Source organism: Neoarius graeffei, chromosome 12 (genome assembly GCF_027579695.1).
Source record: "Neoarius graeffei isolate fNeoGra1 chromosome 12, fNeoGra1.pri, whole genome shotgun sequence".
In the NCBI taxonomy this organism is placed as follows: domain Eukaryota; kingdom Metazoa; phylum Chordata; class Actinopteri; order Siluriformes; family Ariidae; genus Neoarius; species Neoarius graeffei.
Genome location: NC_083580.1, coordinates 62,105,412 through 62,124,885, shown reverse-complemented (window position 1 = coordinate 62,124,885; position 19,474 = coordinate 62,105,412). Strand labels below are relative to the sequence as shown.

Here is a 19,474-nt window from a genome sequence, read left to right as displayed (position 1 = left end):
TCCACCAGAACCGTACTTCACATCCTGATGGCACAAGATGCAGTAAGCTTTCCCCGGTTCTTTTATCTTCCGTATGTGCTCATTCATTACCGACTTTAAACTCCAGCCATCGCCAATTCCATGGATTTTTGATGCCGTTTTCCTTGTCAAATGTATGACCATTTCACTCCATGACACGGACATACCGCGAAATTCTCCTTTTCAAAACCGTTGATATCGAAAGCGTGTTTAAAGAGCACAAGATTCGCGCTGTGGTTTGTAAGCATGGCGCAAATGCCGTAAACCGGTCTGTCATTGTCGCAAAAGAAACCTCTCCCCCCCCCCATTTTTATTGCAAAATTAGATGATTTACTAAAATGATATTTTTGGCGGCCAAATTCGCGGAATTCCATGGATCCGCGGATTTTTCACAGCCCTGATACTATGGCATGTTAAAAGCAAAGTAGAAAAAATTTTGAATAAAATTGCAACAAGTTTCACAGAAATTAGCGTTTGTACTTGTGTGTTCACAGCTGTCGAATGTGCCAAGTTGCGTCAGTTACCAATGTTATCTGCATGCCACTAAATAAATTATTCATATCTGGGAAAAACTCTGTGTTGTCCAAGATGGCCTTTGGGCCTCAAGTCATCATACATTTGTTTGAGTTTGCTCTTTCTATAATAGCCACACAGTTTAATTTTAAACCCTCTGAATGTTGCGTCAGCTACCCATGGAATTGCCCTAGAGTGACTCATATCAATCACTCTTTACAACCATGGTGAGCAGAAAAGCATCTCAGTATACAAAGGCAGAAGGCCATATTGGGTTCCACTCCTGCCAGCCAAGAACAGGAATCCTAGACTCAAGAACAAGTTCCTATTAAAGTGGCCGGTGAGTGTATATCAGTTTATCAGACGTATGGATATGACAACAGGAAAGATGTTTTTGGAAGATGACACTTCTCATTAGAAACTTTGAAAAACAAAAATGTATTTCAATCTATATTAAAAAAGCATTTATTTTGGTAGAATACTGGTATAATAACTGTAGAAACTCTATCGACAGATGTAACGTGCCCGAGTCAGGCTTTGACCATTCCCCCCCACGTTCAAAACTCGTATATCTTTGCCAAAAATGGTCAGCTCCCACCTGCACATGTGTTTCATCTTAAATGACTGAGAGTAATGTTAAATGTTTACTCTAAGCTGATACTGTTTCGTTATGTTCTGCCTGTCCAACTCCAGCAAATCCCTGGCATTCCTTGAATTTGGCATGGAACAGTAGAAAACTTCCAGAGCACCGCTGCTCTTCTTAGACGCACGGCTTTCAAACAACCAGACAGGAACAAAGTGCTCTGTGTCTCCGCTTTCTCATCCGAACACTCGACAGTATGACTCGGTACAAACTTGGTTGTTTCTGAGAAGATTTACTAGCATCACCCTGATTAAAATATTACAGTCATTTTAGAACTGAAAATGATCTAAAATTTGAAAGGATATGAATGGGGCACATTTTTCTGGCTGTACAGTACATGAATAACCACACTTTGCATCATACACATATTTATTCTCTTTATAAGTCACAGCAGGGGCAAAACTTTCATTATTTGGATTAAAAAAAAAAAAGCAAGAGGAAGACCCTAAACAAGATAAAAGACACGTATTTACAGTAAGGCTAATTATATGTTGGGTGGTTTAAGCTGGTCCTCGTGCTCGAGTGATCACAGACAGCGAGCACTTCCTCCAGTCTACTTACTCCCTTCACGTCATAGCACTAAAAGCTTTACCGGCAAGCGGCTCTTAAGCAATAAATCGAGCAAGCACGCATGCAATTACTAAATTATGACATAAAAAGCTAGAGTTATATCCTAAACAAACAGATTCAGATAATCTTAGTTATAAAACTGTAGCCTATGGAGTTCTATAAAAGGTGAAATGTCTTACCTAATCTAAAGGCTGCCAATTTTATGTAAAAAAAAAAAAGTTTTAATTGTATAATTAATATGCACAAATAGTCACTTGATTTCTTCTCCGTTGTCTCATTAGGGTTTTTACAGAATACATTTCTAAAGTGCAAAACTCAAGTCACATCAAATGCGAATAGACAGTATGTGAACATCAACTCACAATAAAGTAATAAAAATCTCTGGAATATTACTGAAAATACTGCTTACTATTCTATCCACATTCGCTGGATATGAGCAATCGTGCACTCTGATTGGCTACTCTACTACCAGGCTATCACCTCATATACTGTGAGAAGAGAAAAACAAAATGGCAGAGCGTTTTGCTGAACCAACTGAGGACAAAATAAAAACTCTACTTGAAAACACCCCCCCCCAAAAAAAAGCAACAAAATATGGAATGAAAGTATTTGATGGTAACAACTTATCCATTTTATTTTTCAATTATTACTATTATTATTATAGCATTTTTCACAAATTGCTACTGTCATTTCACCAGTTTGTTTACATTCTTCATCTTTAAACATTAAAATTTGTTGAATTTTTTTCGACTGGTTCAAAAGCTCAAAGAACTTTGAAAATGACATAACTGAAATGGGGCGGCACGGTGGTGTAGTGGTTAGCGCTGTCGCCTCACAGCAAGAAGGTCCGGGTTCGAGCCCCGTGGCCGGCGAGGGCCTTTCTGTGTGGAGTTTGCATGTTCTCCCCGTGTCTGTGTGGGTTTCCTCCGGGTGCTCCGGTTTCCCCCACAGTCCAAAGACATGCAGGTTAGGTTAACTGGTGACTCTAAATTGACCGTAGGTGTGAATGTGAGTGTGAATGGTTGTCTGTGTCTCTGTGTCAGCCCTGTGATGACCTGGTGACTTGTCCAGGGTGTACCCCGCCTTTCGCCTGTAGTCAGCTGGGATAGGCTCCAGCTTGCCTGCGACCCTGTAGAACAGGATAAAGCGGCTAGAGATAATGAGATGAGATAACTGAAATGTCCAAGGAAGAATTAAATGAATGTCTAAAGCTATTTTATACCTCGGCACGGCAGCAACAAGACACTTTCTACAAAAAACACGACACTAAAGTCAATTCTTGCAGCCATCGATAGATTTTTAAGAAGTCGGCCTTAGCGGAAATTATTTTGTCGGACGTTTTGTATAAAGTTTATATTTATCGAATTTGCTAAAAATAAAAATGCTCTGTTTCTCAAAATCCAGTGAATGTGGATAGAATAAAACAGTTATTCCGCTCAATCTTGTCATACATGGCTTATAGCCGACTCAGTGCTACGCACCTCATTAACTATCTGCTCATGTACGACTCGATTTCGTGGAATAACTGTTAAATGTATGTATTTTCGCGATACTGAAAACACTTGTGCCTTTGATCCATCGGTGTACGTGCATACATACACACCAAGATCTCTTACTCATACTCATGACTAAAAAATTGGGAAATATGTTTTAACTAACAGACTAAAGTCTTGTGATTTTAGGGAGTCTGTTATTTTCTTCCTAAGAAAAAAAAAAGCTAACACTGCACATTTTCGGTCAAGGGTTCAACTGCGAGGGGGGTGTAAACCTAACAACTTTTAACATGTTGTACAGGTTGGCGGTGAAGTATGTAGTTTCACACTGATTTGTTATACATTAGAAAATGGATTCCTTAAGTCAAGGCACGTTTGAAGAATTTCATCGCAAAACGTGATAATCGCCATATTCAAAATTTTGGAACCAATATACGTAGGAGATTGTCAATAGTAAGTTCTATTCATATCTCAAATAGTTTTTTTGTCAAAACTCGACACATCCCATTGCTTTTACTGCATGAAGTTCCACTTTTTTAATCAAACTGCGATATCCACCACTCTAATTTTCTTCCGAATCGTACTATATCCGCTCAGCCAATCAGCGTTCTCGATTTGCCCAACATCGCGGCGCCCATGATCGTTTGAAGTGACGCTGAATCGAGAACTATTCTCTGCTAAAAATGAATGATTTCGACGGATTAGAGGATAAAATTCTGGTTTCACTGAAGCCAAGAAAAGGAGGGAGGACTGTAGAATATCATGAGCGTGAAATAAAGAAGAAAATAAGGTATTCTGCTAGTGGAAAGGCGCCGCAAATTGGGTGTACTCACAATGCACGGGACAATCGTTCTCTTTGTCATAAGGACAAACTTTCCAATGATGATTTGGCTTTTAATGCTGGAGAGAAGCAGGTCAGGACATAAAATGGGACAAAAGAACAAACTATTATTTTAGATGAGGCATGCAGGGTTTTCTTGTAAACTGATTTGTGCACATATCTGTATTTTAGTCCTGTTGCTAGCTTTAAAAAATTTTGAGCATGGGGTGAAACCATCATAGTGCTTTTACCACATAACTCTTCAGAACATTCTTGTCACAAAGGGTAAATGCTACAATTAAGTGTAAAGTTTCACATTTATTATGCTTGGGAGGACTTTTTTTTATTTAAGAAACCGTATTGTAACAGTTTACTGCATGCAAAACTTAGACTTTTGTCATTATTAATTAAGTTGGATATATAGCATTTTGTGAAAAAAAAAAACGGTTGAATGGATTTATAGCATTTTGAGAAAAAAAATAATTTTTTTTCATTTTGCATGAGTTAAGGATTTTATCAGAATATGTCATATGATTTAGAGTAGTTTATAATAAACTTCAAATAACATTTGAGAATCCAGAGACGTGCAACTAAGTACATTCAATCTCTTCCGTTCAGATCAGACGTCAGCTAGGACTCCTTCCCTTGCTTTACTGGCATGAGTACCTGGAGCTTGTTTATCTTTTCAAATCAATGTCAACAGACCTTAATATTTCAATCAGTGTACCTAGAAGGTTTACTAGGCGATTAGATCAGCCCAGGGGAACGATGTTAAATGTACCCAAGGCTAATACTGTAACATTTCAGACCAGTTTTTATATTCGGGGCCCTAGAGTCTGGAACATTTTACCCCTGCACTTAAGGAATAAGAATCAATCAATCAATTTCACAGTTTAAGAAGGACCTCTTTTCGTATTATAGTAATTTAACTAGGCTTTATTTCGACATCGACAGACCAAAGACTTTTGTGTGTGTGAGAGAAACATCATACATGTCAGCCAATCTCCACCCTCGGCACCAGCTTGTGCTGCCACTAGTTTGTATGTACTCCCGGGCCGTTTATACCTTTTTGTCCAACTTGTATTATGTATTATTGATTTATTTATTGTACTCCGGGCATGTCTCTAGGATGGAGGATCACCGCCTGCCCAAGATTATCATGTAAGGTGAGCTCTCTACTGGCCACTGTGACAGAGGGGCACCAAAGAAACGCTACAAGGATTGTCTCAAGAAGTCCCTTAGTGCCTGTCACATTGACCATGGCCAGTGGTCTACACTTGCCGCAGACCGTGGTAACTGGCATCACACTACTAACAGGGCTGTCTCCTCCTTTGAGAGCATCTGTAGGGCCACCCTCAAAGAAAAACAACAGAGGAGGAAGAACCGTGCAGATGCGACACCTAACCCCGATCAGACCTACAATCGCCGCCATTGATCCTTAATTTTACGATGAACCATACGATTACTTGTTTATAATATATAGGGCCAAATTCATACTTCGGAAGCCATTTAAATTCACAACATTTGTCATTCACGTTTTCTAAACCAATCAGGGCGCAAGACTATCTTGCACGTTTGAATCAGTTTCTAAAGCGTCTTTCATCATGACACGGCGACACGACACGAGGATTTTGAAAGTGGTTTAGAAAATTTTATTGGAACTTCTTTACAAAAGCCATTTTGTTGACAAAATTTGCCAATTTTTGTAACCGTAACCAAGCAACGAACTAGCCAATAGCATTTCAGAAATACAGCGTGTTAAGGAAAAAAGCCCTCCTTGATTGACCAATCAGAATTGAGTAATTTGGCCCTATGTATTATAATAACGAGTAACGAGGACCTTGATAGAAATGTAGTGGAGTGAAAAGTACGATATTTGTCTTTCAAGTGTAGTGAAGTTAAAGTCATAAGTTTCCACAAAAAAAGACCTCAAGTAAAGTACAGATACTCAAAAAGTGTACTTAAGTACAGTACTCAAGTAAATGTACTGTGTTACTGACCACCTCTGGATTGGATGGGAAAAGAAAAGAAGCAGGTAAAATATATATGTTATTTACCAGCTTAAGGTCAGTCCGTATGGTGAAATACCGCGACCGAGGTCTTGAAAGTACTGAGCGAGGCCCTTTGGGCCGAGGTCAGTATTCAAGGCCGAGGTCACGGTATTTCACCATACGGACGGACCGACCTTAAGCTGGTAAATAATATATTTATTTTTTTCTTTACCAAATTCTAACAGAAACCGAGAGCGCCCGAAAGGGAAAACCGAGCCGAGCCGCCATTTTGAATCCTCATTCACGGCTGTAATGTAAATTGCTTCCTCCTCGGTATACAAGTGCACTTCCATGGCAGGAAAAAAAAAACAAAACATTTTGCTGCCTATGTAGTCCCCTATTTATACAAAACTGAGTCATTCAGGATTCAGCCATGTTTTTGCTCGACCAAGGTTATACAGTATTATGACCTTTTATATTGCATAAATAAAGCCATTTGGTGAAACTTTGAAGAAAAGATTGTACTGGTTTAAAGTTTTTAACCTAACATAATATTTGTTTCGCGGTCCAAATCCTGCGCTCTGATTGGCTGACGAGCGGGTCCGTATCCTATGGTACGGACCCTGGTTATGGACCTCTGGCGACTCGCTCGTTCACAACAACAAACATACAGTAGTAGCATTTTTTGTCAACATTTATCTTTTTTTTAAATAAGATTTATAAGATTATCAAAAATCTTATAAATTTTTGCCAGCATTTCCCAGCATAATAGCATTAATTTTACAGCATGGATAGCGATAACAACAGTGTTCACAGCGAAAGCGAGTTTTACTGCCCTGAGGAAGAAGAAATAAAAGAAAGCATTTCAGGAGAAAGCTAAAAACCTGTAATTTGCTAACGCCGAGCAAAAACATGGCTGAATCCTGAATGACTCCTGTTTGTATAAATAGGGGATATATTTATTTTTTTCTTTACCAAATTCTAACAGAAAGGGAAAACCGAGCCGCAATTTTGAATCCTCATTCACGGCTGTAATGCAAATTGCTTTCTCCTCGGTATACAAGTGCACTTCCATGGCAGGAAAACAACTATGTTTTGCCGCCTATGTAGTCCCCTATTTATACAAACAGGAGTCATTCAGGATTCAGCCATGTTTTTGCTCGGTGTTAGCAAATTACAGGGCTTTAGCAAATTAGCTTTCTCCTGAAATGTTTTCTTTTATTTCTTCCTCAGGGTAGTAAAACTCGCTGTCCATGATGTAAAATTAATGCTAATATGCTGAAAAATGCGAAAATAAATGTTGACAAAAAATGCTACTATGTTTGTTGTTGTTGTTGTTGTGAACGAGCAAGTCGCTAGAGGTCCGGTGTCACGGTCTGATCGTGCGCTGGTATAAATTTACCATGCGCATGCACAGACCGATTTTTTTCCCCAGTCAACTTCCAGGAAGTCTAAATTTACCATTTCTTGCTGCGATTTTGTACCGAGCAATTTCAACACATTTATGGACTAATAGAACGTGAATTGTGACTACAATTGTGAGATTTGATTATCAGTAGACAAGAATGGTTTGGATTGAATTTTATTAGTATATGTGTAAATGAAGTTAATAAAGTTGTTCAAAACACTTTACATTCTGACTTCGTTCTTTCATATACTTAAACAAACCAATATTCATGAAGATGAAGTTCATCATTCCTGGCTGCTGGCTGGTCTTGATCAGCCTACTTAGTGCATAAACTGGAACTAAAACACGGGTCATTCATTCATTCATCAAGATAAAGTGAAAATAATTTATTTGTGGTTCAAGTATGAACGTAAATCCCATATCATATTGGGCTGGTAAATTCTGACTAGGCCCAATGCAAAAAAGCAAAGGGGAGTCCCATATACGATTCGTACATTGGGGGAGTGCCTGTTAGAGAGCGCACTTGTCCTGGGCCATCGGCATAGTGAGGTAGGGTGGCCAGTTCCTTTCCTCGCCGCCTTTAACTTCCCCAGTGTTTCCACCAGGTCCCCATTCACTGCTGGGTGGACAGGGAGCGAGCCCCAGATCCCCGTCGAGCCAAGGCTCGAACCAGGGACCGTTCGCTTAGCGGTCAAGCGCTCTAACCACTTGGCCACCTGCGCTCCAGGCCCAATGACAGGAGTCTAATTATACCAAGTTGGTAAATTTGAGAGAATAACTAAATTATTATAATCATGAGGAGTCTGACTTAAACAAATCAATATTCATCAAGATAAAGTGTAAATAATTCAAGTATGAACATAAATCTCATATTAGGCTGGCATTTGCACTATTCCGCACTACCTCATCTTAACAGCTGCTAGTTTGTTTATACTGCTTATTTCATGTTTACCTGCTATACCTCAAGTGCCCTTGACTCTTTGGTTATTTGAACCAATTTATGTGCGTGTGTGTGTGTGTGTGTGTATATATATATATATATATATATATATATATATATATATATATATACACACATATATATATATATATATATATATATATATATATATATATATATATATATATATATATATATATATGAGTGTTTAGTCTATGTCTAGTTCATATCTAGTGTTTATACTGTTTATATTGTCTGTTTGAGTGTTTAGTCTGTGTGTAGTTCTTATCAAGTGTTTACACTGTTTAGATTATCTGAGTGTTTAGTCTATGTCTTGTTCTTATCTAGTGTTTATACTGTTTATATTGTTTGAGTGTTTAGTCTATGTTTAGTTCCTATCTAGAGTGTTTATACTGTTTATATTGTTTGTTTTTTTCAATTATTCTATTTTTATTTATTGCATTGCCTGTTTGCACCGTGGGTCAGAGAGGACTGATATTTCATCTGTGCTATATGTCGAGCATGTATAGCATATTTGACAATAAAGTTGACTTGACTTGAAATTCAGACTAGGCCCAATTATACCAAGTTGGTAAATTTATACTGTGGTAAATTCAGACCGTGGCTGCTACAGTTTAAATTTACCTGGTAAATTCAGACTGGTGGTAAATTCAGACTGGTGGTAAATTCAGACCGTGACACCGTAACCGGGGTCTGGATCGTAGGATACAGACCCGCTTGCCAGCCAATCAGAGCGCAGGATTTGATGGAAACCGGACCGCGGAAAAAAAAAAAAAGAGCTTCAGTGCTGTTTCCTGTCAAACTGAGGAAAAATATCCATCAACAACGCGCTCTGCACATCTGGAAAAGTAGCACTGACTGGGAAAAAATGATCCAAACTGGATATTATGTAAATGAAATGAAACCTTAATATCATTCCATTAGAAAAGATGATATATTTAGTGTTTAGTCTGTGTGTAGTTCTTATCTAGTGTTTACACTGTTTATATTGTCTGAGTGTATAGTCAATGTCTTGTTCTTATCTAGTGTTTATACTGTTTATATTGTCTGAGTGTTTAGTCAATGTCTTGTTCTTATCTAGTGTTTATACTGTTTATTTATACTGTTTATATTGTTTGAGTGTTTATTTATACTGTTTATTTATACTGTTTATATTGTTTGAGTGTTTAGTCTATGTCTTGTTCTTATCTAGTGTTTATACTGTTTATTCTGTTTATATTGTTTGAGTGTTTAGTCTATGTCTAGTTTTTATCTACAGTGTTTATACTGTTTATATTGTTTATTTCAATTATTCTATTTTTATTTATTGCATTGCCTGTTTGCACCGTGGGTCAGAGAGGACTGATATTTCATCTGTGCTGTATGTCGAGCATGTAGAGCATATTTGACAATAAAGTTGACTTGACTTGATCTTTCCAGAATAACAGACTCCGGGTCCGACTGAGGCAGCGTCACTCACACAAACCGTTATTCCGCATCAATAAACCGTTACAGACTTTTCCCTCACGCGCTCAAGGAGAACATTCTGGAAAGCGGCTAACTGAAACAGCTAACTAAAACAGCTAACTGAAACAGCTAACTAAAACAGCTAACTGAAACAGCTAACTAAAACAGCTAACTAAAACAGCTAACTGAAACAGCTAACTAAAGTGCGTTTCAGTCAAAACCATGAGCTCCAACACGGATTTCTGGACACAGGTTTCTGGAGCGTGAAAACTTTCAAGCACAGATTACTTGGAAGTCTGAGGAAAAATTTCCAGCGAGAAGCGGAATATCAACCGAGCAAAACACAAAGCTTCATGATAATGAACGTCCATCTAAATAACTGTTTAGAAAAGTAAACAGGATTTATTTATTTGTTCACTAATACTTGGAAAACCAAAGCGGAGCAGGACACGAGTCCGAGCAACGATGCCACACACAAGTTACCAAAAATAAAATAAATAAATGAATGAATGAATAAAATACAGTGTCGAGGTGAAATATTATAACCTGAGCTACTTTTACTTCATACTTTCTACTTCCAGCGTTCTCTCTTTATTTCGACACAGTTCGAGCTGCTTGGTTTAATTCTGCATTTTAGTTTTTAGAAACATGCCGACTGCTTGGCGCTTTCCGTGTAGCTGAGTGAGAAAACATGAGCAGAAACATAAACAATTTCCATCTCCACTTCTGTGGAAAAAGAGACTACTTACAGTGAATGGTGAGGAGAGCCAGAAGACAAGCCAGCCGCGTTAACGCCATCTTGGTGTGGATGTAATGTGGAGTGTGAGCGGTACATGCGCAAAGTGAAGCGGGGTGTGTGTGAGTGAGTGAGAGAGAGAGAGAGAGAGAGAGCTACTGTAGTCTAGCAAAAACAGTACGCTATGGTTACTATAGTAACCTGTCGTAACGTGCTACTTTCACGTACTATTTAGGTTTTAGCTGTAAGCGGCGCGCGACTGAAAGAAGGCCAATCACGTTGCAGTTCCCATGGCTACCGCGTGCATCGCTGACGTTGACATCCAGATTACAGATCTCTACGTAAAAAAAAACTTATTTACGTAGATTTTTTTTTTTACGTAGAGATCAGTGATCTAGGTAATAAAGGTGTAAATGTGGATGTGTGGTGGCCTGAGGAACAGGTCACATGATCAAATTTGGACATTTTCTGAACAAAAATGTCTTTTTTTTTTTTGCATGTGTCTAAATTATTATATTGTAATTTCTGGTTTCTGACAAGTCGCCAGATCATCACACGGCTGACACAGAGACAAATAACCAACCATTCACACTCACATTCACACTCACATTCACACCTACGGTCACTTTAGAGTCACCAGTTAACCTAACCTGCATGTCTTTGGACTGTGGGGGAAACCGGAGCACCCGGAGAAAACCCACACAGACACGGGGAGAACATGCAAACTCCGCACAGAAAGGCCCTCGCCGGCTGCTGGGCTTGAACCCAGGACCTTCTTGCTGTGAGGCGACAGTGCAAACCACTACACCACCATGCTATGCAAAAGGGGCTATTTAAGTCTTTAAACTTTGCCACACTGTAAAACATTTCAAATTGGTTTAACTTGGAAATGCAAGTAAACTCATCTCATCTCATCTCATCTCATCTCATTATCTCTAACCTCTTTATCCTGTTCTACAGGGTCGCAGGCAAGCTGGAGCCTATCCCAGCTGACTACAGGCAAGAGGCGGGGTACACCCTGGACAAGTCTCCAGATCATCGCACGGCTGACACAGAGACAAACAAACAACCATTCACACTCACATTCACACCTACGGTCAATTTAGAGCCACCAATTAGCCAAACCTGCGTGTCTTTGGACTGTGGGGGAAACCGGAGCGCCCGGAGGAAACCCACGCGGACACGGGGAGAACATGCAAACTCCGCACAGAAAGGCCCTCGCCGGCTGCTGGGCTCGAATCCAGGACCTTCTTGCTGTGAGGCGACAGTGCTAACCACTACACCACCGTGCCATGCAAAAGGGGCTTTTAAAGTCTCTAAACTTTGCCACACTGTAAAACATTTCAAATTGGTTTAACTTGGAAATGCAAGTAAACTCATCTCATCTCGTCTCATTATCTGTAGCCACTTTATCCTGTTCTGCAGGGAAGCTGGATCCTATCCCAGCTGACTACAGACAAGAGGTGGGGTACACCCTGGACAAGTTGCCAGGTCATCACAGGGCTGACACATAGACACAGACAACCATTTACACTCACATTCACACCTACGGTCAATTTAGAGTCACCAGTTAACCTAACCTGCATGTCTTTGGACTGTGGGGGAAACCAGAGCACCCAGAGGAAACCCACGCGGACACGGGGAGAACATGCAAACTCCACACAGAAAGGTCCTCGCCGACTGCTAGGCTTGAACCCAGGACCTTCTTGCTATGAGGCAACAGTGCTAACCACTACACCACCGTGCCACTCACAAAAGAGAAATGAGAAAATCTTAATTTTTAATTTTCCAACTTACTTTTATAACCTAATCTACTTACGTTAAAAACAACAACATTGCTGCACTGTAAAACATTTCAGCCTTGTTTAGTTATGTCCAGGGGCAGCACGGTGGTTTAGTGGTTAGTACTATCACCTCACAGCAAGAAGGTTCTGGGTTTGAGCCCAGTGGCTAGCGAGGGCCTTTCTGTGTGGAGTTTGCATGTTCTCCCCGTGTCCGTGTGGGTTTCCTCCGGGTGCTCCAGTTTCCTCCACAGTCCAAAGACATGCAGGTTAGGCTAATTGGTGGCTCTAAATTGACCATGAGTGTGAATGGTTGTTTGTCTCTATGTGTCAGCCCTGTGATGACCTGGTGACTTGTCCAGGGTGTACCCCGCCTCTTGCCCATAGTCAGCTGGGATAGGCTCCAGCTTGCCTGCGACCCTGCACAGTTTAAGCGGTTATGGATAATGGAAGGATGGATATATACAACCCCGATTCCAAAAAAGTTGGGACAAAGTACAAATTGTAAATAAAAATGGAATGCAATAATTTACAAATCTCAAAAACTGATATTGTATTCACAATAGAACATAGACAACATATCAAATGTCGGAAGTGAGACAATTTGAAATTTCATGCCAAATATTGGCTCATTTGAAATTTCATGACAGCAACACAGCTCAAAAAAGTTGGGACAGGGGCAATAAGAGGCTGGAAAAGTTAAAGGTACAAAAAAGGAACAGCTGGAGGACCAAATTGCAACTCATTAGGTCAATTGGCAATAGGTCATTAACATGGCTGGGTATAAAAAGAGCATCTTGGCGTGGCAGCGGCTCTCAGAAGTAAAGATGGGAAGAGGATCACCAATACCCCAATTCTGTGCTGACAAATAGTGGAGCAATATCAGAAAGGAGTTCGACAGTGTAAAATTGCAAAGAGTTTGAACATATCATCATCTACAGTGCATAATATCATCAAAAGATTCAGAGAATCTGGAAGAATCTCTGTGCGTAAGGGTCAAGGCTGGAAAACCATACTGGGTGCCCGTGATCTTCGGGCCCTTAGATGGCACTGCATCACATACAGGCATGCTTCTGTATTGGAAATCACAAAATGGACTCAGGAATATTTCCAGAGAACATTATCTGTGAACACAATTCACCGTGCCATCCGCCGTTGCCAGCTAAAACTCTATAGTTCAAAGAAGAAGCCATATCTAAACATGATCCAGAAGCGCAGACGTCTTCTCTGGGCCAAGACTCATTTAAAATGGACTGTGGCAAAGTGGAAAACTGTTCTGTGGTCAGACGAATCAAAATTTGAAGTTCTTTATGGAAATCAGGGACACCGTGTCATTCAGACTAAAGAGGAGAAGGACGACCCAAGTTGATATCAGCGCTCAGTTCAGAAGCCTGCATCTCTGATAGTATGGGGTTGCATTAGTGCGTGTGGCATGGGCAGCTTACACATCTGGAAAGACACCATCAATGCTGAAAGGTATATCCAGGTTCTAGAGCAACATATGCTCCCATCCAGATGACGTCTCTTTCAGGGAAGACCTTGCATTTTCCAACATGACAATGCCAAACCACATACTTCATCAATTACAGCATTATGGCTGCGTAGAAGAAGGGTCCGGGTACTGAACTGGCCAGCCTGCAGTCCAGATCTTTCACCCATAGAAAACATTTGGTGCATCATAAAACGGAAGATACGACAAAAAAGACCTAAGACAGTTGAACAACTAGAATCCTACATTAGACAAGAATGGGTTAACATTCCTATCCCTAAACTTGAGCAACTTGTCTCCTCAGTCCCCAGACGTTTACAGACTGTTGTCAACAGAAAAGGGGATGTCTCACAGTGGTAAACATGGCCTTGTCCCAAACTTTTTTGAGATGTGTTGTTGTCATGAAATTTAAAAGCACCTATTTTTTCTCTTTAAATGACACATTTTCTCAGTTTAAACATTTGATATGTCATCTATGTTCTATTCTGAATAAAATATGGAATTTTGAAACTTCCACATCATTGCATTCTGTTTTTATTTACAATTTGTTCTTTGTCCCAACTTTTTTGGAATCGGGGTTGTATGCAGAATTATGTAATACTGACATCAGACATTTTTCAAGGTTAAATCTGTAGAGTTTAACCTATTGTTAGCTTTATAAATTGATATAGAAATTCCACCACAAATTTGATTTAAGAAAAATTGTAGATGTAGTGGACAGTGAGTATAGTGTCGTGGGCACCGATATGCAGAAGCAGTGGTGGCTCTTTTTAACTGAACATTCCTGACAGAAATGTTGCTTGTATGTCCATCTGTATAATCATCGACTGACTGCTTAATGAATAGGATCATTGCATTGCCAGAACAGATGTCTTATGAATGCAAATGCAATTGATTCTTTCTGTGAGAGGCTTGCTCAAATGTAATCAGCCCTGAAATTCATTTAGTGCCTGATTTCAAAGCAAGGTTTTTTTTTTTTTGTCTCTCAAGTTCATATACTGTAGAACTCTTGTTTTTTTTTTTTTTATCCAGTCTGACAGAAAACTATGCACTTCCTGACTTTTAGATATTGAGTTATTTACTGGAGGGACCAAGTCTCAAGGAAGTGACAGCCATCTCAATCACTGACACATGTAAATATATCATTTCCTTTGATTGCAAAAGCAAATTATTATCACTATAGGTCTAGGAAGGTTTATAAAAGGATACAAGTTTTATTATTTCTGAATCTTTTCATTATTATAGTGTAATTCAGTGTGGGTTTTCCATTTTAAAAGCCATAACGTTTAAATGGCTTTGGTTTCAGAAGATCTCTGCTTTTTAAAAAAAAAAATCTTTCTATAATTCTCTGTAAGTCAGTTTCACAATGAAACAAATGAAACTAATTTGAACAGAAATATTGGTAAATCTGGTGAAGGATTTTAATGCCACTGTTATAGGATTTTACAACTGCTCAGTATTTTCTGGAAGAATATTCCAGTGTTTACGAGGATAAGTCAAAAAGTTCCCAATTTCAAAAGGAATTCAAAAGAATGAAAAAAAGGAATACAAAGAAGGAATTCTCCAATGGAAACACCGCTTGCAGAAGTGTTTAGACTTAAATGGAGGATATGTCACAAAATAGCTTTGTTATTTTCATAAATAAAGATTTTTTTCATTTGTCTTAGAACTTTTTGACTTATCCTCGTATGTTTATTAAGCATTTTCATACCTTGATTAATCCCTAAGTAATTCAATTTGAATAGTGTTTTAACTTGAATTAACACTGAATTAGGAACAAATCCATGCATACAGTTGAACGTTATCAAGAACAGAAAACACAATTCAATTTAATAAAGTGCAGCATTGTGCTGTATTATCATCTCATCTCATTATCTCTAGCCACTTTATCCTGTTCTACAGGGTCGCAGGCAAGCTGGAGCCTATCCCAGCTGACTACGGGCAAATCATTTTAGTATTAAATAAGAGAAAGCAGGATCCATGAGTAGGAATATGTTTATGATTCTTGATGAATCAGTGAGTCAGAATGACAAAACACTCTCAGGATACCAAAGAACTACACTCACTGGCCACTTTATAGGAACACCCATAACGCCTGTTATTTTACGCAGTTCTCTAATCAGCCAATCCCTCGACAGCAGCACAACACATCAAATCATGCAGATACGAATCAAGAGCTTCAGTTAATGTTCACTTCAAACATCAGAATGGGAAACATTGTGATCTCAAAGTGTGATTTTCGTTCACTGTGGCATGGGTGTTGGTTTGAGCCAGATGGACTGGTTTGAGTATTTCAGAAACTGCTGATCTCCTGGCGTTTTCACACACAACAGTCTCTCGAGTTTGTTGCCCTAACTAATGGCTTAATAATGACTATCCAATTGAATAATGGCTGAAGAGCCCCTCTTATTTGTATTGGTGATATTTGCTACAGATCTTTTGTAATCGGAGTGTTCTATTCAATACTCTTGAATGAAAGATCTCTTGGTTTATTAAAACTGTTATACTGCACATTGGGGGTTCAATACTTACAGTTAAAATATATAAATAAATAAATAATCAAGACCCCAGAAATATTTCCATACAAAACTCACAAATCATGCCACCATGGTTCTGACTCATTATTATTATTATTATTATTATTATTATTATTATTATTATTATTAATATATATTTAATTATATATTTTTTTAATTTGCTAACAATACATTTTTTGCAGAATCACACAGTTTGGCACAACAGTTAATTTTATGCCTCGAATGCACTACAAAATACTGCAACCATGTCTCAGAATAAACCCCTAAACTTATAGCAAGATTCCTTTGACAATCACGTCAGAATCACCTCTGGTCACTAGCAACTGTTGGCATTACTGGAATGCACATCCACTGTTTTACATAAATGTATGAAGTAGTGAACTATTATTATCTCCACTAACTGTATTGGATGAGGTTATGTTTTTACCTCCATTTATTTGTTTGTTCCCAATGTAATTCAAAAATTAGTGAATGGACTTTGATGAAATTTTGAGGAAAGGTGGGCCTTGGGCCAAGGAAAAATTGATTAGATTTTGATGCAAATCTGGATATGTATGTGGAGCCAGAATTGTTTTTTTTTTTAATCTTTTCCCAATGTAACTCAAAAATTAATGTACGGATTTGGATGAAATTTGGTGTACAGCTTTAGTGTTATCCTAGATTCAAGTGATTTGATTTTGATGTTGATAACATGTGGCTTGGCGGAGGAATGCACTCTACCGTGTGACCTAGTTTGATCTGGAATTGGTTTAACATTTGAATTAATTACTGCAATATACAAATCCAATTATAATTCAGAAAACAGGGAAAACTGTAACTGTAAAAAAAACCATATATTTTTACAATATAGGAACAAAGGAAGTGATGGAAAAAACATTTTATATTATCTGTAATTCAATTAAATTTTTAAGCTTTCCATTTCAATTGCAAACTCTGACAGTAGCAGTCTAAAAGTGCTGAAAACAAACAAACAACATCCCATGTTATCCCTTTCAGGGCACAGTGGTGTAGTGGTTAGCACTGTCATCTCATAGCAAGAAGGTTCTGGGTTCGAGCCCAGCTGCTGGTGGGGGTCTTTCTGTGTGGAGTTTGCATGTTCTCCCCGTGTCTGTGTGGGTTTCCTCCGGGTGCTCTGGTTTCCCCCACAGTCCAAAGACACGCAGTCAGGTTAACATGGGGTGGCCTTGGGCTGAAGTGCCCTTGAGCAAGGTACTGAACCCCTGACTGCTCCCCGGGCGCTGTAGTATGGCTGCCCACTGCTCTGTGTGTGTGTGTGTGTGTGTTCACTGCTTCAGATGGGTTAAATGCAGAGGATGAATCTCACTGTGCTTGAAGTGTGCATGTGACAAATAAAGGTTTCTTCTTCTTCTTTCAGGCTCAAGCCTTCCACAGAGATAATCCAACGATGAATTTAGGCACTCTGTATTGCACATGGGGGAAAAATAAACTTGGGTCCTCTCGCACTCAAGCTTGTAACAGATCCAATTGCTGCCTTTTTTTTTTTTTTAATTATTGCCCTGACAGGAGAAATGGACATTTTCAGGCGAGTAGCTTTTTTTTTAAACCATTCCCTGACTTATGAATATCAACACACTTCTCCCTCATTTGGTTTGTGCGTCTCTTATCTTCCCCATGGTGATGGATGACTAAGGGAAATTGTTCTTTGTGTCACCTCGTATTTGTACCGCAGTTAATCAGGAACTCATGGATTACATCTTAAAAGTTCCTACACACTCCAGTCAACTCAAACATGTACAATTTAAATGAGAAACAAAACATGTTTCAGTTGCATTGTGTTCACTATAATTTCCAGGAGTGCCAATAATAGTGGAACGTGTTTTTGTTGAAAATAATTATTTCTTGATGAGGGATTTGTTTTTCTCTGAATAAATAACAATTAAAGGTTGAATTTTTCTCCTTCTTTCCCCCAGTGTGAGATGAAGCGACTTTACCAAAGGTGGATTTTTTTCTAACCCTTTTTTTTTTTACTAATCTTGACAAGGGGCCAATAATTGTGGAGGTTACTGGTATTTATATTATGTTGAATTACTGTCTTTGTGTGATATCTGTTGAGCCTGGTTTTTTTTTTCCATTGGGTTCAGGAAATTTGTAAATTACAGCTTATAAATCGTACACTTTGTCCATGTGTCTGGACAAAATATTAATTTTCATTCTTTAGCTCAATACACACACGCACACACACACACACACACACACACACACACACACACACACACACACATATATATATATATATATATATATATATATATATATATATATATATATATATATATATATAATTTTGCAATTTCAAACTTTTTTGGAACTAATTTCTGACATATTACATCAACTAATAGCATTACAAAGTAATCTGTCAAGTCTGGGCTAATCCCATTTGAAACAAAATGGACTGCAGCATACTCAAAACTACAAGAAATGGAAAACAACAAATGAATGACAAAACAAAACTATACCATCACAAAAAAACCCAAACATTTTCTTGAACACCACTAATGTGCGACTGATTTTTGTTCATGCTATAACTGACAGTAATTTTGCCATACACTGTGAATATATTGCTAACTTAAAATTTTATAATGCATAGACTGATAATGACATTTTGTGTTTCTCAGCTTCAGTAAAAATTTTATTTTTAAATTTTTTTTTAAATATTTCATGTTTCTCTGGCTTTGTCCACTTTGTCTTTGAGAATTACTTAGTAATGAAGACGTTTTTAAATTTCAACATCTTTAAATTTTATATCTCTGCATACATTTTTTAAATATTAAAAAAATCTATTTTTTAAAAATATCTGCAATGAATATTAGCACTGTCCCTAGAAAGGCTCAAATAAATTAAAATAATCCTTATTGGGAAAATATAGAGTTAAAATATCTTAAAGTGGATTTTTCAGCTCTGAAGCTATATTGCAAGATCTGTGGTAGTCAATTTTTTTTTAAATACAAGATTAAATAACTTCTGGATATGATAGAACTATATTAATACAGCACAGAATCAGAATTCGGTTGCGTGAAAGTGAAAATTAGTGGAGATGTTCATTTTTG

At 38.3% G+C, this 19,474-nt stretch overlaps 1 protein-coding gene across 1 annotated transcript in view; it reads right to left on the bottom strand.

The window, feature by feature from the left end:
- Positions 1-10,849, bottom strand: part of jam3b (junctional adhesion molecule 3b) — a 102,814-nt gene extending 91,965 nt beyond the window's left edge. Inside the window, exon 1 of the mRNA XM_060936154.1 lies at positions 10,613-10,849. Coding sequence (XP_060792137.1) covers positions 10,613-10,661 — 49 coding nt within the window. The 5' untranslated portion in view covers positions 10,662-10,849. The remainder of the gene's footprint in view (positions 1-10,612) is intronic.
- Positions 10,850-19,474: the final 8,625 nt, after the last annotated feature.